This window comes from Ammospiza caudacuta, chromosome Z, assembly GCF_027887145.1.
Source record: "Ammospiza caudacuta isolate bAmmCau1 chromosome Z, bAmmCau1.pri, whole genome shotgun sequence".
In the NCBI taxonomy this organism is placed as follows: domain Eukaryota; kingdom Metazoa; phylum Chordata; class Aves; order Passeriformes; family Passerellidae; genus Ammospiza; species Ammospiza caudacuta.
The window spans coordinates 59,085,856-59,112,148 of NC_080632.1; the positions used below are offsets into that span (position 1 = coordinate 59,085,856).

At 35.6% G+C, this 26,293-nt stretch overlaps 1 protein-coding gene across 1 annotated transcript in view; it reads left to right on the top strand.

Annotated features, from left to right (window-relative positions):
* The window catches only part of CHD1 (chromodomain helicase DNA binding protein 1), a 53,956-nt gene that overhangs the window by 21,330 nt on the left and 6,333 nt on the right, over nt 1-26,293 (top strand). Inside the window, exons 7-32 of the mRNA XM_058824253.1 lie at nt 161-435; nt 4,047-4,272; nt 5,150-5,250; nt 5,502-5,680; nt 6,705-6,832; nt 7,407-7,623; nt 8,259-8,348; nt 9,197-9,387; nt 10,419-10,607; nt 10,929-11,091; nt 11,502-11,654; nt 12,140-12,211; nt 13,863-14,012; nt 14,594-14,742; nt 14,975-15,071; nt 15,165-15,260; nt 16,169-16,345; nt 16,509-16,669; nt 17,986-18,027; nt 18,743-18,873; nt 19,261-19,399; nt 20,114-20,264; nt 21,174-21,296; nt 21,666-21,803; nt 24,020-24,283; nt 24,719-24,859. Of these exons, the coding sequence (XP_058680236.1) occupies nt 161-435; nt 4,047-4,272; nt 5,150-5,250; nt 5,502-5,680; nt 6,705-6,832; nt 7,407-7,623; nt 8,259-8,348; nt 9,197-9,387; nt 10,419-10,607; nt 10,929-11,091; nt 11,502-11,654; nt 12,140-12,211; nt 13,863-14,012; nt 14,594-14,742; nt 14,975-15,071; nt 15,165-15,260; nt 16,169-16,345; nt 16,509-16,669; nt 17,986-18,027; nt 18,743-18,873; nt 19,261-19,399; nt 20,114-20,264; nt 21,174-21,296; nt 21,666-21,803; nt 24,020-24,283; nt 24,719-24,859 (3,943 nt within the window). The remainder of the gene's footprint in view (nt 1-160; nt 436-4,046; nt 4,273-5,149; nt 5,251-5,501; nt 5,681-6,704; nt 6,833-7,406; nt 7,624-8,258; nt 8,349-9,196; nt 9,388-10,418; nt 10,608-10,928; nt 11,092-11,501; nt 11,655-12,139; nt 12,212-13,862; nt 14,013-14,593; nt 14,743-14,974; nt 15,072-15,164; nt 15,261-16,168; nt 16,346-16,508; nt 16,670-17,985; nt 18,028-18,742; nt 18,874-19,260; nt 19,400-20,113; nt 20,265-21,173; nt 21,297-21,665; nt 21,804-24,019; nt 24,284-24,718; nt 24,860-26,293) is intronic.

The window sequence follows — 26,293 nt, forward strand, 5'->3', positions numbered from 1 at the left end:
GACAATATATTTATGCTTTCTAGTGACTACTTTTTCCTGTCTGCTTTAAATGAGAGTAATTGAACATTCATTAAATACTTGTATTCAGAAAACAATGCAGAAAATTAATTGTTGCCTCCATTGAAACGTCATTTTTGTGTCATACATTATTGTCTTGAAGAATTAAGCCAAAAAGTGGGAAGAAAAATGCAGGACCAAAAAAGAGGCAACTTGATTCTTCAGAGGATGATGAGGAGGAGGAGGATGATGATGATTATGATAAGAGGGGATCTCGTCGTCAGGCGACAGTCAACATTAGTTACAAGGAAGCTGAAGAAACCAAGACAGATTCTGATGATTTGCTAGAAGTTTGTGGAGAAGACGTTCCACAACCTGAAGAAGATGAATTTGAAACTATAGAGAAATTTATGGATAGTCGAGTTGGCCGTAAAGGAGGTATATTTTTTAAGTGTTTTTAAAATCCTTGTTAAGATCACGGTGCAACTTCAATGCATATTCTCGTCTATAGGTTAAAAAGCAATCATTTTAAAGTTACTGTCATGGTTTAGGCCTGGCGCAAAGCCAGTGCCCCCATGAGAATACCCTCTCCCTGGTATCTGCTGTGAGATGTGACCAGGAATAAGCAAAGCAGGCCCCAGCTTAGAAATAAAGAAAACTTTATTAACTAAACTACAAGAAAAGAAGGAAAAAAACTATAAGGGAAAAATTGAAAACCTTACAAAAAGCACTTTCCTCTTCCCCCCCACCAAATTCCCCAGTCCAATACATTCCCCCAAATCACCAACTCTCAGTCTGGCACCACCCTTTAGAATACTCAATCTTCAGTTCATCAAGAGGAGAGGAGTCCTTCTTGCACCATAGGCTTCCCCTGGAAACACACTGAAACCTCGTGTGCTCCCATGTCACTCAGCACCACCCAGAAAGTCCTTTTGCCATCGTGACATCTTCCTTCCATGCCCAGTGCTCTCACCACTGTGCATGGACCAGAGCTGCTTCTAGGGTTGTCTTTCAAGGATGCTTTGTCTCACTCCAAAAAAGGCACAGTCTCTCTTTTGGGACGTCTGTCCCCCCCAGTTTTTCACCCCCTGGGGCCGAGGGGTACCCACACTGAACCCTCCCGGTTTTGAGGCACTGCCTCTCCCTAAATGCAGTCTCTGTGTCACAGGAAAAAAGAAATGGTTCTGTCTATGGCCACACAAGAAAAGTCCAGCCAAAAGGCCACTCTGTCATCTCTCCCCCACTCAAAAGTCTTCTCCACTTCCCTCGTGGCCCATTCCCTCTTATCTCTTATCTCTCTTCTCATTCAGCACCAGGGAGATAAGCATTTTGCAAGGTCTCAATCATGCAAGGAAAGGGTTAAAAATTTCAGTCTCTGCCTGTCCCAGAGCTCTGGAACTCCCACGCTGCCCTCACACTCCCCCCCTTCTCCTCCTGGGCCATCTCTGCTATCGAATTCAGATGCTGGCTCTCTCTCTCTCTCTCTCTTCCCTGGCGGGCTGCCTGATGTCTCTTGGTCTCTTCCACCCTTCCATCCTTGGGCTGGGCCTACCTCATGGCCGCGTGGCTTTTCCCCTCCCCCCGCCCAGCCGGCAGCTGGGACAGGGGGAGAGATCCAAAGCCTCTCCCCACAGAAGTCCCAAGAGACTCCTGGGGCGGGCCGCTCTGGGTTTTAACCCCTGTGTTTTTCTCAGAGGTGGTCCTACAATCTGAGCATCCATTGGCCTGATGGTAGTGACCACAGCATCCCAGAAATCCCATTTCCGGTCCAACCACCACAGTTACAAAGAAGTCATACTGTTGCACCTTTTATATTTGTAAGAATGTTTCTATTCCTTTCTAAGTATTGTAGAATACAGAAAAATTGCATACCTGAGTAGAGTGTAAAAATCAGGTGGAAGATAACTCTCTATTGCATGAATGCACACCATGTTGTTGTGATGCTGTTTGTACAGTTCAGTGGTCTTGATCAGTGCAAATTATGTATGTGCAGAAAGTAGACTACATGGGACAGCTGACTAGTAGTCTGAACATTGAAAGACAGTGTTGGTAAGGCTGAACCACTGAAATAATGATTTCAGGTACTGCAGTACAAATACAGAACAATGTGTGGAATGGCTACAGAAAATGCATCTAAAATTGCAATGGTATCTAGAATTCTGCTTTGTATTTGAGTCTGCAAGTTAAAATTATAGACTCACAGAATGGTTTTGGTTGGAAGGGACCTTAAAGATCAGCTAATTCCAACTCCTCTGCCATTGGCAGGTATACATTTCACTACACCAGTTTGGTCAAAGACGCATGCAACTGGTCTTGAACACTTCCTGGGTTACAGCTTCTCTGGGTGTAGCCAGGCAACCAGTTATGGTGCCTCACCCCCCTCTTAGCAAAGAATTCTTCCTGATACCTAATATAAGTCTCCTTCAGTTTAAAGTCATTACCTCTTGTCTTACTACTATGTGCCCTTGTCTAATGTCCCTCTCCAGCCTTCTTATAGCCTCCTTTAGGTACTAGAAGGTGCTGCAAGGTCTCCCCAGAGGCTTCTCCTGGCATAGCAGCCTCAACTGTTAGCCTGTTTTCATACCAAAGCTGTTCCAGCCCACTTTACCATGTTGGTGGCCTCCTCTGGATCTACTCCAGAAAGCCCACATCCTTGTTACAGTGGGGACCCTAGAGCCTGGGGTCTTCCTTTTTCCTCTTTTTCGAAAATGAAGTTATATTTCTCCTTTTCTAGTTAGTATGAACTTCCCTGGACCACCATGACCTCAAAGATTATGGTTGTGGCTTAGCTATTTCATCTGCCAGTTCCCTCGGGACCTGTAGATGTATCTTATCTGGTCCCACTTTCAGTTTCCTTAATTGGTCTCAAACCTGATCTTTTCCTGGAGTGGGTGATTCCTCCTTCTCCCATTCCCTCCCTGCCTTTGCTTTCTCTGGTGTGGCTTAGTCACTTGCATAGTGAAGACTGAGGCAAAGCAGTTGTCATGTATCTCAGCCTGCTCCTTGTCCCAAGTAACCAGTTCTTCCATACTACTCTTAGATATCTAAACAAACACATGAAAAAACCCCACCCAAATGCTAAGCCTCTTGCACTGCAGGGCTACCTTTCTCCATTAGTTATATGTACTGTCTTAAATGATTGACCCTTGTCACAACTAGTACTCTTCTCTCAAATTCCCTCTCCCATATCCTGCTCCAGTGTATGGTGTTACTACTGTAGTCAAAGCCTTAGGGACAAAGCTTCTTCATTCTTCCTGCACAGATGATGTTGCTGTTTTGTTGGCATTGCCTCTCTAGGCAGAGTTTATCTGCCCCACCAGCTTGCTGGTCTCATTTCCTTATCAACATCACTGAGATTAGCTCACTTGGTTAGAGCTGGCTGGTAATAATGCCAGGATTATCCCTGTACAAGCTGAAGAGTTGGACTCTATGATCCTTGTGGGTCCCTCCCAGCTCAGAATATTCTGTGATTCTGTACCCTGTCCTCACCAAAATGAGCTGTTACCTGCTGCTAGTGTGCTGCAGCTACAATACAGTCTGTGCTTAATCTGTACTTAATAATTATTACCTCGTAAAATAACAGAGTCAGGACAACCAACAAACTTGTTTAGGAAGAAGGAGATTTATAGTGTCCCTGTTAGTAGGTTTTTCATGTCTTGAGGCTGATCAGATATAACATCAGATGTCTTTTTTATGCTCAGAGATAAGACTAGTGTAACAGAAGATGACAAGCATTGTAAGTGTGGAGCATTCCCTAGTGACTACTTTAAAAACCGGGAATGCAAATAAAATTTTCATGAGGAAAGATAAGATATTGCAGGGTAGGTGTAGAAATTTTGGTTGCTCTTTTATTCTCTTGACTACTTGTGCATGTCGTAATATATCTACATCATAAATCTTTCAAATAATAGTAATGACATGAGTGCAGGAGGCACTGGTCAAGTATGTGCTCATCTAAAATTACCACCAACTACTTTGCTACATTTTTAACTGGTTAACTTAGAACAACACACACTTACTCAAGGCATATGGTGTGGTTTCTTTTTCAGCCACAGGTGCTGCAACCACAATATATGCAGTTGAGGCCGATGGTGATCCAAATGCTGGGTTTGAAAAATCAAAGGAGCCAGCAGAAGTGCAGTATCTTATTAAATGGAAAGGTTGGTCACACATCCACAACACTTGGGAAACTGAGGAAACACTGAAGCAACAAAATGTTAAAGGAATGAAGAAACTGGACAATTACAAGAAAAAGGATCAGGAAACAAAACGATGGTGAATATATTTTTTTAATTATACTTATTTTGAAACACTGTAGGTATTCTGTTTTGTTTCTGAGACCTGTTACCTGGTTTTGAGAAGGTAACTGTTTTTTGTCTTTTTGGGAAGACAAAAACTTTGAAAGCCAAAGCCCCTTTAACATGTTCCAGTAACATAATTCTATGAATCTGGTGTGTGTGTGCACGTTTGTGTGTGTGTGTATGTGTCTGTATGATATAAATGGAGTTTTAACAAGATGGGTAGTATTTAAAAATGAATAATAAATTGTAGCTTTTGGTAATTTTTCCATTATACTTTGATTGGAGTTCTTCAAGAATTGCTTCAAGGATCAATGTTTTCTTGGTGCATTAGTCATTTCAGGTGACTTTGCAGAATTCAGCTTTCTTTGCTGAAACCTGAGGTTGAAGCTTGAGAATAAAAACCATGAAGAAATACATACATTTTAAAGTCATCTCTTTGGTGTCTAGTTTTATTAGAATGTTTAATATAATCAGTGAATGCTGGTGGGATTTTTAGCCACTAATCTTAAGATGGATTCTTACAGAGTGAGCCACCCTGAGTACTATTCCATGAAAATAACCTGTAAAAGTGTACTGCTTATCTGGAGAGATAGCTACAGCTATCAGTTGTACTAGTCAAGCAACTAATGGAGAATACTAATTTTCAGCAATAAGTATTTTCGGTCATTATTGGTGAGGCACTTAGGCCAGACACAGCCATTTTGTAGTAGGGATTTTTAGGTTGTTCCTTCAAAAAAACTTTCCAGGCAAGATTCATGGGATGCTTACATTCAGAGCTGTAGAGTTGCTGAATTTTCTTAGTTTTAGAAGTACATGGTGTAATAAGTGTTGTGAATTAATTCCTGCTCCAGGCTGAAAAATGCTTCTCCAGAAGATGTGGAATATTACAACTGCCAGCAGGAGCTTACAGATGATCTACATAAACAGTACCAGATAGTGGAAAGAATAATTGGTATGTTACAAACTTGTGGACAGAAATCAATGTCAGGGATTCTCTATGTTCTCAATGCTATTGTTTTTATACTTAAGAAATGTCAAATATTGATACCACAAAATTTTAATCCAAAACAAAACTTCAGGTGAAGAGAAAAGCTGTCAGGCTGTCTGTATGGGTCTAGCTTCTGTTGTATTATTATGTAAAATGAATGTTTTCCTACAGTACAGAAGTAAAATGCTGATCAGAATTCTGATGCATTTTTGCAGCTCATTCAAATCAGAAATCAGCTGCTGGTTATCCAGACTACTATTGTAAGTGGCAGGGTCTACCTTATTCTGAATGTAGCTGGGAAGATGGAGCTCTCATTGCCAAAAAGTTTCAGGCACGCATTGATGAATACTTCAGCAGAAATCAATCCAAGACCACTCCCTTTAAAGACTGCAAGGTGAGTAGGTAACTTGCAATAGATTTATAATCAGCTGTACCGGGTCTGACTAGGATAGGGCTAATTTTCTTCATAGCAGGCTCTGCAGTCTGTGGTTTATTTTTGTGACCTAAATGGTTTTGGTAACACATATTGGCTGTTACTGAACAGTGCTTGCGCAGTGCCTTCTCTGTATCCTGTGTACTCGTTCCCCACTATTGAGTAGGTTAGGAGGGAGCACACCAGTAGCAGCTGAACCACCTGCTGACCAAAGAGGTGCTTGTTGCCGTTTAATGTCTTACTCAGCAATAAATTAGTGGGCTGAGCAGGGGCTGCCTGTTGCCTGGAAATTTGTTGGTCATCAGTCTGCTGGTGAATTGATGTGTGACTCATTGTGTCCCTTGTGGGATTTTTTTTTCTATATGTTTTTTGTTTTGATTGGTTGGGTGTTTTTCCTTCATCCAGTAGACTCCTTATTTTGACCCACAATTTTTTTCCCACTTTTTACCTTTTCATTTCTCTCTCTTGTCTCTCTAGGGTGGTAAGTGAGTAAGCAGTTGGGTAGCAGCTTGGCTCCTGGCCAAGTTCAAGCTACCACATCAGTTGCAATAGTAAAACTGAGTTTTTTTTTTTTTTTTAAATCTACATATCAAATACACATTGTGAGGTTTTTTGAAAGTTTTTTCAGAATACCAATAATGATGTATAGTAGGATGTCTGGACAGTAGCACTACTGAGAATAGGTTTTGTAGATGCCAGTCCTCTGCATTTTTACTAGCGTTCAGAAATGGATTTGTTTAGTATTGCAGTTTATTTTATTAACATTGAGTTAATGTCATTCATGTTGTGACATTTAGGTTGGCAATCAAACTAGTTACAATTTGCCAATTACTTGGGTTTTTTTTATGGCCTGGCTTACACTGATAGATAAAAACTAGAGTTGATGAGTTAGTAAATACCTCCTGTTACTTTTTCTATAGGAAGATCTTCTGGTAATTTCAGTTGCAGTTCAATCATTGACCGATGATCAATTTGCTTTTCACAGGTTCTAAAACAAAGGCCACGATTTGTTGCACTAAAAAAACAACCATCTTACATTGGAGGACACGAAAGTTTAGAGTTAAGAGATTATCAGTTAAATGGGTTGAATTGGCTTGCTCACTCATGGTGCAAGTAAGGACTCTCAATTTTGTTTGTAAATTGCAAGCATTTGTAACATATTGAAATGGTTTTTTTGTTGGGTGGGTTTTTTTTAAAGTTGGAAACTTTCATACTGTAAGCTCAAAACAGAGATCTGAAGGGACTGGTTTTGCTCTAAGTAGTACCAAAATTATAATTTTATGGTTGTTCTCAACAAAAAGCAGTTAAGATGTGTCATTACTTTGCTTTTAGTTTCAATGGAATAAGTAATATTTTTAAAACAACCAACAGACCTAAACCAGTAATATTAAAAAAGCCGAACAAACATTTATAGAATGTCAATATTACTGTTAAAATTTAAAAATTAGACTCAGGAGAACTACTTAAAACCTTTTTGTTAATTCAGGGGGGTAGGAGCAGTTGGAAATCTTGCGATGGAAAAACAATGTGAATAAATGTCTTCAAAATGTGTAGTAGTAAAATCTTGAAAACTGTTATGATTGGATTTTATATTCAAAAGATAATGATTTCTTTTAATCCAAACCTTCCCAATCTCCACACACCCCCTAAATAGTTTTGTTTCCTTTTTTTTCTTCTTTTTTTTTAGAGGAAATAGCTGTATTCTCGCAGATGAAATGGGTCTAGGTAAAACAATACAAACAATTTCTTTTCTGAACTACCTGTTTCACGAACATCAATTGTATGGGCCTTTCTTGTTGGTTGTGCCACTTTCTACCTTGACGTCTTGGCAAAGAGAGATTCAAACCTGGGCTCCTCAGATGAATGCTGTAGTTTACTTAGGAGATATAACTAGTAGAAATATGGTGAGTATTTCTCCTTGTCATTGGAAAGTCTTGTTCATAAACAAGACATACTTAATATTTTTATCATCTGCATATCTCAGATTTTTTGGTTGGGACTGAGGAAATATTTGCTGAAGTCCTGTCTTTAAAATGTGAATTGAAGACTTGGATTTTGATCTCATGTAAATGTGTGTGAGAAGTTTCTTTTCTACTTAATAGTGGACAGAATTAAGAATTTTGCATTTGAAAACCAGTTATCTTCTCTCATGTGATTGTTTAGGTGGATATAGTGAATATAAGTATATAAGAAAGCCAGTCATGATCTTACTTTCCTGAAAGGTTGTTGGTTTGTTAATGTTATTAATCATACTTGTTAAAGTAAAGAGTCCTTGTCTGTTTTAAAATGTGTATGTGTGTGTGTGTGTATAGCGTGCATATGCGTGTGTACATATTTATGTATAAAATGTATATATGTTCATATATATATATATTTATGTTATATACATATTAATATTATATATATGTGTGTCATCCTTCTGTTCCATTATCATAGTGTTTTATGCTAGTAAATATCTACATTGTTGCAGTATTTCAGTTGATTCCAGTCAGCAAGACCTTTTTTCTGCAGCTTATAGTTTACTTGTTTCTTTTTGTAGATAAGAACTCATGAATGGATGCATCCACAGACCAAACGATTGAAATTTAACATACTCTTAACAACATATGAAATTTTGCTAAAGGATAAGGTAATTGCCCTTCTTTGGGGAGGCAAAAATAATTTCCCCAGTATAGAATAATTCTGCTTAGACTTGCACATATTTGATTTATGTCCCATTAAATTCATGGAGAGTCTGATAGTTGTGCTACAATAGTGTGTAGTTTGGGGTTTTGGTTTTTGTTTCTTGGGAGTCTTTTCTTATTTTAAGCACTTCTGGATTTTACATACATGTGGTCAGGCTTTCAGCCTTTTCCCGTTTTATGAGGTGGGTAACACTTTTCTTCAGTTTGCTTGAGAATCTCATTGCTGTAATGATCTCCTCTCAGCTTCTTGCTCCGCTTCTTTGCAGACCACCATCAAGGAACTGAAGCAAAACCTAACAGAACCTTAATCCCAAATTTGATGCAAACTAGGAAATCCCAAAATATTTTTCTGTGATATTCTTGCATATGTATGTGCACATGTATTAATACTGTCTCTGAAGTGATAGCGTGCGGAGTTATTGTTAATACCTCTAGCAGTATGTGGAAGTTGATACAGTTATTCAAGAAGCACTTGACTTTGTTTACTTCATTGTTTGTATCGGAAGAAATCAATAATGATTTTTTTTTCCTGCCATGTAAAAAAATGTGGGTCAGAGTTCTGGGCATTTTTTTTAAATAAGAAATTGAATTTATGTTTTCTTAGGATGACTGCACAGCTTTTCATTGAACCTGAAAATGTAAAAGCCATAATTATTACTAAAAACATATAGCTGTTATTTTATTGAAATAAACCAAGAAGTGATCAGGTTGAGAGCTTGTTTATATTATGTGGAAAATCATGTAATTTGTTGATTTCAATAATGTTTTCCCCCATCTCCATTTCCTTTTCAAGTCATTCCTTGGTGGTCTGAATTGGGCATTCATAGGAGTTGATGAAGCTCATCGTTTAAAAAATGATGACTCTCTTCTGTACAAAACTTTAATAGACTTTAAGTCTAACCATCGTCTTCTTATTACTGGAACACCTCTGCAAAACTCTCTCAAAGAGCTTTGGTCTTTACTCCACTTCATCATGCCAGAAAAGTAAGAAAGATTTTTTGTGTTAAGTTTTTTATTGTGAAGTAGTGTAGTGATGTGAGAATCAGTAGAAATAGAGAATTGTACTGAAAGATAGCTTAAATATTCTACAGAAAGTATCTTTTGATGCTGCTTTAGGTAAGTAATGCTGGTAGCAGATGTCACCTTTTCCCATTTTAGCAGTGTGCAAAAATGATGGATTGATGTATGGATCAGAACCTGGGGAAAAGGCTTCATCTTCGCCTAAAAGAAAAACCATATAGATTTGCTCTGGGGGAAGAAGGGTGAAATTTTTCATATGTTAATACTATTGATGAAAACAAATTTGTGTCAAGATGCCACATACACTGTAATTCAATCAGATAGCTGGTTTTCCCATGTGTTTTGAATACAGTAAACTTATTGCATTGACTTGACTGTGTACTGACTTGTTTAAACCTAAGGTAAACTAGAGGTCGTGTGTGAAAGTGCATGTTCCTGTTAGACGTCTTGTAAATCCCAAGCACCATCGCTCTGTTTAAGCCGAGCTATGGATTATACAGAACAGTACAAGCAAAGCCACTGAGTTTGGCTAGCCATTATTCATTTGTTTGATCATAAACTCCATTCTCCAAGTCTATTAGTACCGACAATAGCTACACATTAGCTAGACCATACAAGCTGCAAGACATATTTTAAGTCTATTCTTATTCTCTTGCACACCCTCTGGACATGGAGCTGGTTTTTTATGCTGTCTTGATAAAATATAATAATGGACTTTTCTGCAACAATCTAGACAAGTGTCCTTGCAGAGAAACATTGCATTTCCATTGAGGAATCAGAGGTTTTCATTCTGTAGGCATTTTTTGAAAATTCCATTCTTCTATTTGCAGGCACAGTATCTGGGATTTCTTGGGAGATGAAAATTCAGAAATGGGATGAAACAGAAGGGAGTGGGGAAGAAATCTGAATGTATAAGTGTTTTTGTGGTATATGATCTGTGTCTGTGTTACCTTTATTCCTGAATTTTGCTTCATCAGGGTGTTTTTGTGTTGAAGGTTTTCTTCATGGGAAGATTTTGAAGAGGAGCATGGCAAAGGGAGAGAATGTGGTTATGCAAGTCTTCACAAAGAACTTGAGCCATTTCTGCTGAGAAGAGTTAAAAAAGATGTAGAAAAGTCCTTACCTGCTAAAGTTGAGCAAATTCTGAGGATGGAAATGAGTGCATTGCAGAAGCAATACTACAAGTATGTACCCTCTCTTTGCGTATTCTGCTGTTTCAGTGATTATGTCTATGTACAATTTACTGAATTACAGTGATTTGTATACTGTATGGAAGTTGGGGCTTTGGTAGAGTTTCACAGCAATAAAATCCTGTGAAGCAATGGCTCAGGAATTGCATTGGTCTAATGTCTATTTATGTAGTTTCTTTTATTCAGCATATTAATATACTCTTTTGGGAGATGCTTTTAATCTATAGCTTGTTCATATTTTGACAGCTACATCTGTTTTACTTCCACATTCTTCTACGGTTAGAAGTTACTAATATTGTACATTTTATTTCATAGGTGGATTTTAACCAGGAATTATAAAGCCCTTAGCAAAGGTTCAAAAGGCAGTACCTCAGGCTTTTTGAACATCATGATGGAACTCAAGAAGTGTTGCAACCATTGCTACCTCATTAAACCACCAGATGATAATGAATTCTATAATAAACAGGAGGCCTTACAGGTAGTGTCACTTTTTAATTAAAAAAAGAAAAAGAGAGATTTTACATCTGTAGTTTTCACAGAATTTTATAGTTTCTTGGCAGCTCATTACTTCTTATTGAAGTGTATTAAGAAAAAACAGGTTTTCCATTAAATGTGCATCCTGTGTTTTTACATTGGAGTATTTTTTAATTCTTAATTGAAATTGAATAATTGAAAGAGAATTGAGTAAATAAATATGCCCAGATTTAATCACATACTATTGAATGGATATTTTAAATTGTAAAATTCTTCAGGAATATAATAAATTTTATTTTTCTGCCCACAGTAATAGAAAGAAAAACAAACCTCAGATGGATGTCCAACGTACCCCAGTGTGTATTAGTGTTGAGATTAATTTATTTTGCAATGTGTGTTTCTTGCTTTTTGTAGCATTTAATACGTAGCAGTGGGAAGCTAATCCTTCTTGACAAGCTACTGATTCGTCTGCGAGAACGTGGCAACAGAGTCCTGATTTTTTCACAGATGGTAAGGATGCTGGACATCCTGGCAGAATATCTGAAATATCGTCAGTTTCCATTTCAGGTAAGAAACTTGCTAATAGTAGCAGCTAAGAAGCTTTGATCTTGAATATTTTTTTTTTTCTTTACTGTGAGGGTGTCAAAGCACTGGAACAGGTTTTCCAGAGGTTATGAAATTTCTGTTTCTTGTTGAGGTACAAAAGCTACTTGGACATGACCTCGGGCTGCATGCTTTAGCTGTCCCTGCCCCAGTAGGGGATTTAGATAAGATGACTCTCAGCAGTCCCCTTGAGCTTTGTTTGTGATTATGTAGCCTTTAGCCCTTTGATTAAAAAAAAAAAAAGGATGAAAATGTCTTCTTTTTCCAGGAGGGGACTGGCTCTATGATGAATGTTATTTTGAAGTGAAACAGATGAATTAAAAATGATGTGAGCTGTTTATTTACTTTTTTCCCCTTCGCATAATAGTTTGGCAGCTGGCAATTGAAATTGTTCTGATGTTGAGTACAATGTAAAATTACTTTTTAACTGTAGTTCTCAATCTCTCTAGAGACTTGATGGATCAATAAAAGGGGAATTGAGGAAACAAGCACTGGATCATTTTAATGCAGAAGGATCAGAGGTAAAGGTTTTTTTTCCCTGGGGAGTCTGTCTTATTTTTTCCCAAGTACCAAAAGACATTGCACAGAAAAGAAGAGAAGAAAAAAGTCAGGAATATATCAGTAAGGTTGGAAATTCATTGCTACTGCCTAGAGTATAAGGTTTATGTAATATTTTTTTAAGATGTTAAGTAGATAACACATAAATTAGGAAAGTGGTAGCTGATTGCTCTATAAATGTTGCAAAATTTTAACTCCAGCTTTGTTCCTATGTAGAAATTAGTAGTATTTACAAAAGTACTGAACTTAAGCAGTTAGTATTCGAAAGTCCTTTGGCAGTGGGTACAACTAACTTCATATATTCTTGCACAAACAATCATATTTTACTTGTTTCAAATACGATTCCCGTTGTCTTCATTTATTGACACCTGTTACATGCCATGGAAGAAATAGTAAAGTACTGATTTCTAGCAATTCTTTGTGAGCAACCTGTGAGTGCGTAGGCATCTGTCACAATTCTTTAGATTCTGAACTGGAATATTTGTACCTTATTTAGCACTCCTATTAGGCATGTCATTCCATACTGTTGGATTGGTTTAAATTTTTTGTCCTACACTCTCAGATTTGAGGGAGAGGAGGTTGGTTGGTCATTGATTTTGGTTTAGTTTAATTTGTATATGAAGACAGCATTTCTTAGTTGCTGCTGAGCCTGTTTCTGCTTTGTATAGGGAGAAGGACCAAATTCCGTGTTAAATACAAAAGCTAACTCTCTTTCAAATTTCTTTCATAGACATTGTTGACATTTTCTGAAATCTTAGCAGTAACACTGTATATTTTTTGAGATGAAGAAGAATTTATGCATTTCTAAAATTGATGCAACCTCTGCATTTGTGCAGCAAGAAGAAGAATGCTCTCAGTTTTATTTTTTATTTCCTAAAATTTCATAATATTTTTGGGTGGATTTTGTAGAGTTTTTGTGTTACTGAGCTACAGGCTACCTGAAAATCTTTAACACAATTCTCAGGACTCTTTCCTTATTGTAATGGATGCTGTTTCCTGTAACTGTACTCAAAATTTGGTTTGGTTGGAGTTTTTTAACCTGCTTTACTTTAGCTTGGATTTCATATCTTGTTTTTTGCATGTCTCAATATCCTTCTACAGGGTCATCCTTCTCAATAAGTTTATATTGCCTACAGGGTTTTTTCTCCTTGCTGCTTACCATTTTCATATTGTTCCTGAATATGCTGAACAGCATTGAACTTCAAAGAAGGTTTTTGCTTCTGTCTCTTAATCAGTTATGTGTAGGCTCAAGTGCTTTCCCTGCTCTGACATGGCTGTTTAGTCTTCCAGGGCTTGGGGCAGGGAGGGTGGGAGAGGGTTTTTGTAGCACTAAAGGCTTTGACAGTAAGATTTGGTGATTTTTTGGCCAGTCTGGTTTTGTTGGGATGTCTTGCTCAGTGATCGTCATCTAGGACACTGCTTCCTTTAAACTGACTTGAGAAGTCAGTAACTTTATGAAAGAAATTGGTAATCAGTGTTTGCTTTATATTTAAAGATGCTTTAAGCATAGAACAATTATGGATTTGGTAGCACCACATACGGCATAAAGGATATATTCCTTTAGGAATATTACTAGTATTGTATATAAAACTATTTCCTACCTTATAATTTCAGGACTTCTGCTTTTTACTGTCTACCAGAGCTGGAGGATTAGGTATCAACTTGGCATCTGCTGATACAGTGGTTATATTTGATTCTGACTGGAATCCACAGAACGATCTGCAAGCACAGGCTAGAGCACATAGAATTGGACAGAAGAAACAGGTAAACACACTCAGTTTAAGCTCCAGACCTGAAAGACAGTTCTGTACATTAGCTGTCCACCCTCTGTCTGCACCATTCAGTCCTCATGTATTTTTGAGAATAACTAATACTTTCTGCGTATCTCCAGAAATGTTAGTAATGCTAATTTCTTTTTTCCTAAGTCTCCATACAGGAAGAAATAATATGGCAGCTGTGGTATTTGGGTGGGAAAGGGAGAAGAGTTGTCAACTTGTCTGTCTTATGTTCATTGGTATGATGTCATTTTACAAAATAACTGCTACATCAGGCACATCCCCAATGCTTAAATATTCGAGTTCTCAAGATGATTCTTTCCTTCTTACTGAAGACATACAGAAACAGTTAGAAATATGACATTATTGCCTCTGGCAAAGCTTGTGCCAAGTCACTAAAGTTTATAAAGAAAGGTCTACGATGACTTAATATAAAACATTTCTGTAAAGACTGTGGTAATGTGATTAAATTAGTATTTCATATTTTGAACCCATTAAAAAGTTCAGAAATCATGTAATGAAGACTGAGATTGCTGCTTTTAAATTTCTTTATTTTTTAAATACACATAGGTTAATATTTATCGACTAGTCACAAAAGGATCAGTAGAAGAAGATATTCTTGAACGAGCCAAGAAAAAGATGGTGTTAGATCATTTAGTAATTCAGAGAATGGACACTACAGGGAAAACTGTGTTACATACAGGCTCTACTCCTTCAAGGTACCTTTATGTTTGTTTCTCTATGAACTTACCTTAAGAATATTTCAGTTGTAAATGAAAGGCAAAACAGAAGATGCGAGGTCTTTGTAGATTTTTATTTGCATAATAAATGCATATTGCAAATATATTAAGAGTTTATATTTAGTAAGAAGAATGCTTAATTGACTCATGATTATAGAAAACTGCAAGTTTATAAGTTAAAATGTTTTTCCTAAAACATCATTTATTTCAGCTCAACACCTTTTAATAAGGAGGAGTTGTCGGCAATTTTAAAGTTTGGTGCTGAGGAACTTTTTAAAGAACCTGAAGGGGAAGAACAGGAGCCTCAAGTAAGTAGTGCTTCTGGACTAGGTAGATAAATCAGCCCAAAATATATATGAATTATGTAATTGTAAAGAGAAACTTCTTTTTTTTACCCTCAGGAAATGGATATAGATGAAATATTGAAGAGGGCTGAAACTCGGGAAAATGAGCCAGGTCCATTAACTGTAGGAGATGAGTTGCTTTCGCAGTTCAAGGTATGGCTCTGTTCCCTCCTTCCTGCCATAATTATACTTTCCTTTTTAAACAGTATTATTTCTCTTCTATGTATCTAATTCTTGATTATTCCGAAATAGATGCCTCAATAAGTCAACTCTGTATCACTTCCTAGTAAAATGTTTTTTTGCCTCTACATGATATCTTACCGTCATTATAAACAATAGAAATATATTATGTATTTTGTATTTATGAATGTGTTAATGCTTAGAATTTAAGTTAGTGTTTATTTACTGTCTTTGTTATTAAGCAGCTATAGTATCAATAAATGCAATGTGTTTTTTGTGTTTCTTAACTGATAATTTCTCCAAGTTGCTTTTAGCCCCAAAGTAAACTTGGAATATCACGTATTTTTAAGTGTTATGAGTTAAACATATTATGTGTGCAAGAAAAAAAAATGCAGAGCATGATATGTTTGTTTGGTTCAGGAGATTATTAAATAGCTCTCCTGCTAATCACTCATATAAAATATAAAAATATAAATAAACCATATTTTTATATCAGCATTGTATTAATGTTTGATTAATTTAATTTCAGATTAAATCAGGCATTTAAATGTTGTTAGCCCTATTAAACCACAGTCATACAGGTGTGAGTGGTGTGATTCTCCTTGTGTCTCTTCTTAGCCCATGCTGAAAGGAATCTATCTTCCCTAAATGATTAAAAGTACTTTCATTAGAGTCTGTTTCATGAAACATTTTGAATTTATAAATTTAACATATATCTTATAAAACAACAGCATATATATAGATAAAATATGTGTTATGTGTATAAATGCATAAAATATGGAATCTGTAACCTTGTTTTCCTTAAATAGTAGTTGATCAGATTTTTTTAAATTGTGTCATGTATTGACTTGATGAGAATATATATATTTTGATGTTACAAGGTGGCCAACTTCTCCAATATGGATGAAGATGATATTGAGTTGGAGCCAGAAAGAAATTCAAGAAATTGGGAAGAAATAATTCCGGAGGTCCAGAGGCGAAGAATAGAAGAGGAGGAAAGACAAAAAGAACTTGAAGAAATATACATGCTTCCAAGAATGAGAAACTGTGCAAAACAGGTATCTCTTGGTTTTGACTGAATTATAGTTCTGTGTTGCTTTTGGTGTAGTTTGTTGCTTTTGGGGTTTGGGGTTTTTTTTCTTTTTCTGAACACTTTTTTTTGACAGAGCAGGTAAAACTTGCTTATATTTGTTACTTACATAGCTTGCTCTGGAATTCCAGATTAGCTTCAATGGCAGCGAAGGGAGACGCAATAGGAGTAGAAGATACTCTGGATCTGATAGTGACTCCATCTCAGAAAGAAAAAGGCCAAAAAAACGTGGAAGACCACGAACTATTCCTCGAGAAAATATTAAAGGATTTAGTGATGCAGAGATAAGGCGGTAAGATATGGGAGGACATGCATATTTAAAGGAACAAGAAATTATGATTATTTTTATTAATAATAATATTATTATCAGTCTGGAAACTATAGCTGGTAATCTGTTTTTCCTGAAGTTGTTTGACATCTTTTTATTCTAGACATTTATTGTTTTTACCTTGTGTTGCTGACATAGTGAACTGTTATAGCAAGAATCTGAACCCATTTTAATGAGGTGTAAAATTAGGTTTTAAAAATATGTATGATTGGTTTAAATTTTTTAGTTCCTGCAGCCTATGAAGACAGTAATTTCACTGAATAATTACTGACAGTGATTTTACAAGGGGTGCTTTCCTTTAAAAATTAACAAGCAAAATAATCTGGTTTCCACCAATTTATTGAAAACTTGCAGTGTTCAAAGACTGTGTTACATCTCTTTGGTGACAAATGAAACAATTTGATTGGATTTTGTTTTCATTTTAAACTTCTTGGCACTATAATTGAATTGTTACATCCTGCTTTTTTAAAACTAAGAAAATATAAAATCCTATTTGAAACTCGTATTATCATTGATCCCTTCTGTACATGCTAAATATTTGCTGAAGTATTGTTTTGGTAGGAGGAGGAGGAATTCTTTTTGTTAACATTTTTGGGTTTGTGAAATGCTACTTTGCTTCTGAAATTTTTCCCTAAATTGCTGTAAAGTCTTCAGAGTATTTGTTTTAGAGGAATAACTTCAAAGATCCTTTTCTGCTTTCTATCTCATCTAACAGTGAGGCAAATTGGTACTTTTTTTAAGGCTATTCTTGTGCATGAACAAGCAATTGTTGAGGAAGTTTTCTTTCTTCTTTTTTTTTAAATTTCTTAAAAATTCTTTCTATTCATTTTCCTTTCTCCTCCAAATATCTCCAGTTTTTTTCCATTGCTTATATATTTGAACAGAGAGTATATTTCATGTCATTTTCCTAAATCTTCCAGTTACCTGTTGGAATTATTGCTCTTTTTAATAACCATACATAACATGATGTCTGAAATCTTCATTTACTGTAAATGCACATTCAGTTTTCATTTTTAGATACGTACAGCTGCGGAGTCCTCAGTCTTGTGAAATTAATAAAGTGATTTCTGAAATAAATGATATCTTCTATTGTTTTATTTGTATCAGTTCTTAAACCCATAAAACTGATTTTATCTGAATATATGAGGCTGCTCTACTTTTTTTCCATCTATTGTCCACATAGCGTTATACTAAGATTAACAATTGTATCAATGCAACTTTAAAACAAATGTTATTTGTTAAGCGTGTATTTAAATGGTAACATTATTTTCTGTTACTAGGTTTATCAAGAGTTACAAGAAATTTGGTGGCCCTCTTGAGAGGTAAAGTTGTTTGATTATTATTTGTGCAGCAGCTTGGAATCTATTTTTTTATATATATTAGAATGTACCATGAAACTTTTGGCAGTAGGGGAAATACATAATCTTGAATATAGCGTGACTTTAGTGTAGTATCTTCCTTTTCTTCATGTATGGTATGTGTGCAGACAGCCACACAACAGACTTTGCCATTTGGAGGAGCACTTCCTTTATATGTATCTGCTGACTTGTTTACTCTTCATTGGTGATAATCATTCACTTTTCATGTTTGATAAGCCTGTTGAAAGCCTGTTAGTTTATCCACTCTGTCAAAGTTAGTTTTGCATTTTACATATTGCCAATTGTCATTTTTGAGCTTCTTTCATTATTCCTATTTTAAGAAAAACTTCCCATCCTTAAAAATGTTAATCCTTACAAATATTTATAGTGCATATGATCATATGATACATATATGTGTGTATGATTTAATGATTCATTTTCTAAAGAAATGTGAAATAATTTAACACTAGGGTAACGGTTCTTTACAGTTCTTGTTTTATTGTCCTCATACCTCAGTAATGTAGAGGTTTTTTTTCTTGGATCAAAATTGTACACCAAACAGAAACCACAGCTGACTACTAACTTACGTGATTATGTATTTTGTTTTCAAGTCTGAAGGAATCATTCACAACTGCCAAATTTTCAGACTTACAAAAATTAGTCTTTTTTTTAATTACAGGTTAGATGCTGTAGCTAGAGATGCTGAGCTAGTTGATAAATCAGAGACAGATCTCAGACGTTTGGGAGAGCTTGTACATAATGGATGCATTAAAGCCTTAAAGGACAATTCATCTGGACAAGAAAGAGCAGGTACAATATTCAGGGGGCTTGAGAGGACAGTGAAAATTGACAAGAAAAATTAGTCACTCTTGCACTCTGATTATAACAGAAAACAGTTTTGTTGGGAAATACAAACAAAACTGTTAGGGTGCATACTGGATAATTTAAATAAACCCAGAGTTACAGTAAGATGACTTTTTCCCCTTTCTGTGTGACTTACCACTGAAAAAGGAAATAGATTTTTGATTTGCTATAAAATTTGGATGTACTTCTGTTAAGTAGGGACTTTTCAATTCTGAAGCATTTAATTCAAGCATTTGGTCAAGAAAAGGTGATGACATATAATTGTTTTCTGTACGTTTTTCTCGTGTTATTTGTAAAGGTAAATATTTTAATAGCATTGTCATTTATTTTAAGGAGGTAGACTTGGGAAGGTTAAAGGCCCGACATTCCGAATCTCAGGAGTGCAAGTAAATGCAAAGTTAGTCATCTCTCATGAAGAAGAGTTGGCACCATTGCACAAATCCATTCCTTCAGATCCAGAAGAAAGAAAAAGGTACTGATTTTTGCATATTTTTAAGGGATTAGTAATGCAGAAAACTTCTCAAGTTTTTTTTTTTTTTTGCAACTTTGATTCAAACATTTTGTTAAAAGCATTGTCCCTCTATTCCTCTGTTCCCTTGAAGAACTGGCAGCAGTAACCTGCTCCACAGCTGTACTTTGTTTTTTCTTCCTTTGCCACAGAAGCCAGTAAGAGCCTTAATTTGTCAATTGTATTCACTATGAACTGTGTTCAATTACTAATAATAATTAGGACTGGAATTCAGGCTTGAGGAGGAGCTAAATGTGTCACCTCTGCTTGAGAGGAGTATCAAAGTGCAGCAGTAGTTGTTCCTACCCTCTAAACTTGCCACCTTGTGTATTGCAGTTCCTAAGCTATCCACTTCGTTAGAACACTTGGATGTTAATTTTTGCTTTTATTCGTGGCTAGCCAGTCCTATCACAAGGCTCATGGGTACAGACAGATATCTGTTCTTCATATTTTAGTCTTAATAAGCTTTGAAACACATTCCAGTGCTGATTTCAATAAATGTGTTATAGAAATACTAAGAAAATATTATTATAAATATTTGGATTAATTTCTTAAATTTACCAGCATCTCAGCAGAGAAAATAAATCTAGTTACATTACCTTCAGTATGTTCTCTTTCCCCTCACTAAATTTCAGATGTAAAAATCGTGTATTTTTCTTTCTAATACATTTCTTCTAGATATGTCATCCCATGCCACACTAAGGCTGCTCATTTTGATATAGACTGGGGTAAGGAAGATGACTCCAATTTGTTGATAGGCATCTATGAATATGGTTATGGCAGCTGGGAAATGATAAAAATGGATCCTGATCTCAGTTTGACACAGAAGGTATGTCATCTACAATAGTTCATCAAGGACTGTTTGCTTAGGTATTGATGCTGCTAAGTAGTGTTACTGAAAGAACTTATTTTATGATAAATGAAATTGCAAAAATGTACGTCAGTTGTACTTCATATGTAATTCATATCCTTCTCATAGTATAGTACTAAATTTTGGGGTCTTGAGTATTTATTTTGAAGCATGCCTTCTTGCAGTCGGTGTGTGTTTTCATATTCTCACGTGGTTGGTTCTGTGTAATTTGATTTTTTTCAGTCTTTTCTTTCTTTACTTCAGATGTTCTGGTTTTGTTTCTCCATCCCTGCTTAATCCCCAGGTTCTTCAGTTGAAGCTGTCTTCTACTCTCAATTGAGAGTAGCTATACTAGAATTAGTGCAGTAACTTCTTAGCAATAGTGAGCAGCAGATACTGAGGAAAAGCCTGGGGTGAAGTAAACTTTATGACAGTGACAACAACCTATAGCTTTGGGATTTGAGAAGACAGGTTTGTGTCCAAATTTGCTTAGTCATGATTCCTGCACCTGCTTTTCATTAATTTGTCTGGCTTTTGAAACCATGTATTTGTGTTCTTGGCAGCTTCATTTAGAAGATGAATGAGTCAGATGCTGGAGTTCTGTGACTGACTGGTACAGGTGGCTGTAATTTCTTAGATGAGACATCAGAGTGGAGATAGAAATATGAGGCTGGTTTCTTGAGCTGGTTTTAAACTCTGATGCAATTTCCAAGACTGCATTGGTCACTTGCATTGGTTTCATTGGAGAGAAATGAAAACTTACATGAAATTCTCCTTCACTTTAAACATTCTGATATATTTACTGAGTATAGTTGGAATGTGCTCCAGGCTACCATCTGAAGTTGATAATCTGTACTCACAGCTGTGATGCTATCATTTTCTCCTCAGATTTTGCCTGATGATCCAGATAAGAAACCCCAGGCAAAGCAGTTACAGACCCGTGCAGACTACCTCATTAAATTACTGAATAAAGACCTTGTGAGGAAGGAAGCACAAAGGCTTGCTGGAGCAGTAAGTAAAATGTGGCATTCATTAATAAGGTAAAACAATATGCTGATTGGCATGTCACCTGATCCTTTTAATTTTTCAGTTCCACACTTTTTATTTGTGTAGTATTACTCTATTCTTAATTTTAGAACACAAGACAAACTCAGGATATTAATTGCAAGTTTCATATAGTATTAGTCTCTTATTATTTGTGTGTATTCTCTACTGTTGCACTAAGCTCTGTCTGCAGTCCTGAGTAAAGTGGTGGTCATAAGTGGCAATAAATAAAATAAAAGGAACTCTCTCTTTGATGTAAAACCAAATCTTACTTTGCAAATATAGTGCTAGGATGCCTGTCAGTTGACATGATTAAAGAGATCAATTTACATTCAGGGCAATTCAAAGAGGAGGAAAACAAGGACTAAGAAGAATAAGGTGCTAAAGGCTGCAAAATTAAAAGAAGAAATAAAAAGTGATTCTTCACCACAACCGTCAGAAAAATCTGATGAAGATGATGATGAGAATAACAAGGTGAGTATCTTTCACACAGTAAAGATACTTACCATACATTCAGTTCTTCCTGTTAGTATCAATTTGTATTTCATCTTCTGCTTGGTTTAATAAAATTAAAACACCTGAATGTCATTCTTTTCCCGTGGCCACTACAACTGATGTTGCATCAGTATAAGCACATGGAAGACTATCTATTTCAGTTTAATCATAAATAAATTAATAAGGAATTATGAGTTTTCCAAATAGTTATTAAAATATTATAGTCTAAATAATAGTGACATCGCTCAGTTTCAACTTTTTTTTTTTAAGCATTAGCCCTGTATTTGCAAGAATTGCAAATCACAGTTGTAAAACTACTGGATGTTGCTCATGTGTTACTACTGCCGGTAATGATTCTTAAGGTAAAGACTTTTTTATTGAGGCTGAGAAAAATGTCACCAAGCTCCATTGGAATGCGCAGCATAAAAAATTGTATTTCAAGGCTTGCATATGAAAGCTCATGTATACATCATGGCTCTCATTTTTCAGAAAAACTAACCTTGTTGGGTTTTTTTACTTATGATTATTAATCTTGGTATTATGCTTTTGTTGTGTCTTTTTGTTCTTCATCACATAGCAAAATCACTAGACATAAAAATTTGGATAAAATTTAGGATCATGTCACAGCTGATTTGAAAGCAGTTGAATTAAGTAACTGCAATTCTATAATCCATAAAATACTATACTTTGTTTAAAGCAAACAGTTACAAGCTATTGTAATTGTCAGCTTGTTCTAAAAGAAAAACTACTTATGGAATACATAGTTTAAATTAGCATTAGAAAAGCCATTATAAATCTATGAAAAAATAGTAATTTTTAATCACTCTTTCAGTGTATGTATTTAAATTGTACTATAAAGAATAAAATGTGAGGCCAGCAATAAAAAAAAAAAAAAAAATCAATGTAGACTGCCCTGTGTTTATAGCTAGAATAATCTGCCTGGAATGTAAGACTAAGACCTGCAAATGTTGCCACAGTTGCCAGTACATTAATGGGAACAACTGGACCCTAAAACTAAGCAAATTAATTGTTCAGACTACTTCAAAAATGAGTGTTAGTCTTCATCTCCACTCAAAAGAAAAGACACTGCCATCAGCTGATGGACTAACTGTGTTTTGAGAAACTGCCTAGAATGCTGTCCTCTCTGTTAATAACAGGTGCTCATCGCTTCAGTACTTTTGGGCACTGAATAACAATTCCATTTCTGAATACTGGACTGTATACTACAACCTTTCTAAACTACTGGCTTTAGCTACGTAGATTCCATACTGTGTGCAGTATCTAAAACTTACCTATTTTACTGCTAGAATTAACAAAAAAGTTATCAAATCATTGGATTTTTGCTAGAAAGTAGTTCCCATGATACCTAAACACTAAAACTTAGCCCTGATTGAGCTCATAACTTCATACATGTTCTAAGTAACTGGTTCAGTTCAAGTACTAGACAGTCTTTCATCTGTTTTCATGCAACAGATAAGCAGTTTCTGTATGTGCCTTTCTGGTATGTTCAAATAAATTCAAACATGATAATGATTCTTCCATCTGTGTTATAATAATACTTTATTTATAGTATTTTTCTGTGTCTGAAAGGATATTAGTTTTTATCCTAGACCTTTTCAGTGAATATTATAAAGAGCAGTGAGGAATACTTTGTTCACCTTCAGACAGGTTAAATGGGCACATAACAGAGAGTCTGTAATTAAAGATTTTTTTAAAGCCTAGTGAAATTAACAGTTCTGGAAAAGAGAAAGTTGGGATTCTGTTACCTTCTCCTGTGAGTGTTTAATATGGGATTGGGACAGAGCTAATTAGATCAGAGGTCTTCTAACATCTCCCATCACTTGACTAGCTTGACTGACCAGGTCAGTTTTTCAAAACCATACTTCCTTTTAGATTTCAGGTTTTCAGTCTAACAGCCTTTAATGGGATCAAATTCAAATTTTATTCCAAGTTAACTGGATACAATTTCTCATGCCCACTGCCTCCACCAATCAGTACTTGCTTTGTCACATCAAGGAAGTGAGTGCATAGCACTCATATTTCTTGACCAACTGCATTCAGTTCTATTTAGAGGTGATATGATAAATCTATGTCCAGAAATAAAAAAATTCACAGATAAAAAGTGTTTTAATCTATGCAAAACTTGTATAGATAGGAACCCAATTTGATGTGACATATATGCTTGCATATTGCAGGATGAGATTGTTTCAGTGAAACATCTGCATAAAAAATTTAAAGCAGAAAAAGAAAATGAAGAAAAGCCTGAGCCAGATACTGGTATAAAGAAGGAGGCTGAAGAAAAGAGAGAGACAAAAGAAAAGGAAAATAAGAGGGATTTGAAAAGGGACAAAAAAGAAAAAGAGGATAAGAAAGAATTAAAAGAAAAGGATATTAAAGAAAAGAGAGAAAACAAAGTAAAAGAATCCACACAGAAAGAAAAAGAAGTAAAGGAAGAGAAGGTAACTAGGTTTACTTATATTATATAGTGCTAGAGAAGGCCACCAGGTTTTTGTAAATGATTTTGAGATGAAAAAATGTTGTGGATCTGAATAGTTGTCATTTCAGTAAAGTATTTTATGTTATTTGAAGCTTTACTTTTACTACCTGAAATCATTAGGGCAGGCATTTGAAATGGGGAAGTTCAGTGATACAGCTCTTAATTGGACTGAATGTATGCAAAAAAATTTATTTTTCCATTTCACAGAGAGAGTAAAATGTGCTGTAATTGAATGTCGGCATAGATTTTATTCTTATATATTTAAGAGAATGCAGTGGTTATGGGTATTGTCATCTGTTATAACTGCAGAACCAAAATAAAATGTAGTATCTTGTTCTTAGGTAAATGAAATCAAATAACTGCAGAACCAAAATAAAATTTTGTATCTTATTCTTAGGTAAATGAAATCAAATCCGAAAATAAGGAAAAAACTAAAAAAATTCCATTGCTGGATACTCCAGTTCATATTACTGCATCTAGTGAACCAGTTCCAATATCAGAAGAATCTGAAGAGCTAGATCAGAAAACTTTCAGTGTGGTAAGTCACCTTTTAATAAATTATTGTGTATACTTAATAGTCTAAATGAGGACAATTACTGATATTCTTGATACTGTTACTTGGCACAGTAACACAGGTGATCTTTTGCAATGTCTTGGATCAATGAATGTTATTGACAGTGTACTAAAGTGATTTTTGACTCTGTTCTAGCAGTTTTATTTTGGATTTTTGTTGTATATATGCAAGATAATAGAAAAACCCAACAGTTTGTAGGATTAATAGGTTGAGAATATTAACTAAAGATTTATCCATGAGAATCACCTGTATATCCTGCTTCTTAAGAGCAGATGTGAATGAATGTTAATGGAATTCATGGAGTCTTTGGCTTCACCATATAATATATGCTTTTCTTCTTTGTAAGATAGCAAGAAAAACTAGGATTCAGCACTTCTCTTCTGAAGTATTGCAAACTTTAGTTAGTAAACACAGGAAGAAACAGTGCTAAAGCACTTAGAAATATCTTGCTGAGGTAATGTCTCTGATACCAAAAGAATTCTGTTTAATCACTACTGCTTACAAGAATATAATTAACATTTGAGAAAAATGTATATGCACAATTTATATGAAGTTTTATAGGTTGGCTGAGGCCCGTGGAAAAGTATCAGTGAGCTACTTTCACAGCTGTGGTTGTTTTGTCATTCAGATTTCAACAGCTGTGTTTTTGCCAGCTAGGTCTGTTCGGTGTATTGTGGTACTGGCCGTGAGAACACCAGTAGGATTCTTGTGATTATGGCAGTTACTGTCCATGAGTTTATTCTTAACTCACTTGTGATTTTCAGCATGGCCCTTGAGTGATTCAAGTGGATATGTCAGTGTGGCTAATGACAGAAAATAATTTGATTTCCATGTGCAGTTATATATTTCTGATCACTTTTCTATATTTAAGAATTGCACTCTATAAGCTGTCTTTTAAAAAGCTACTTTAATCTGTGGCAAGTTTAATATGTAAACCAAATGCTTGATTCCTTAGTGGCATGAGATGGCAATGGAACAGCTTCCCCAGTTTTTCCTAGTTGTCCCTAGATGCTTACCTGGTAATGATGATATTCTATTTCATTCCATTCCAGGTATTTGTTTGGTTTTTCTAGGTTTGGTAGCATATAGTGGGGAAGAATGGGGGAAGGAGATGATTGGTTTTTATCATTATGCCATGGTAAGGTGCAGTCTAAACATACTAGTTAAGTGCACTTTCAAATGGAAATGTTCAGGCTTAACTGACAGTGACCTTGATGACAAGGAGGATATTCTTTTGGTCATGGGTACCATGCTATTGGAGTTTGATGTATGATTAAGCAAGTGTCTGCAATTTAAACCATGCCAACTGGATTTGTCTGGATTTATTATTAAAACACTGGATTCAGAATATGAAAATTCAAGAATGCATGACCTTTATCTGTGGCTAGTCTAAGCATT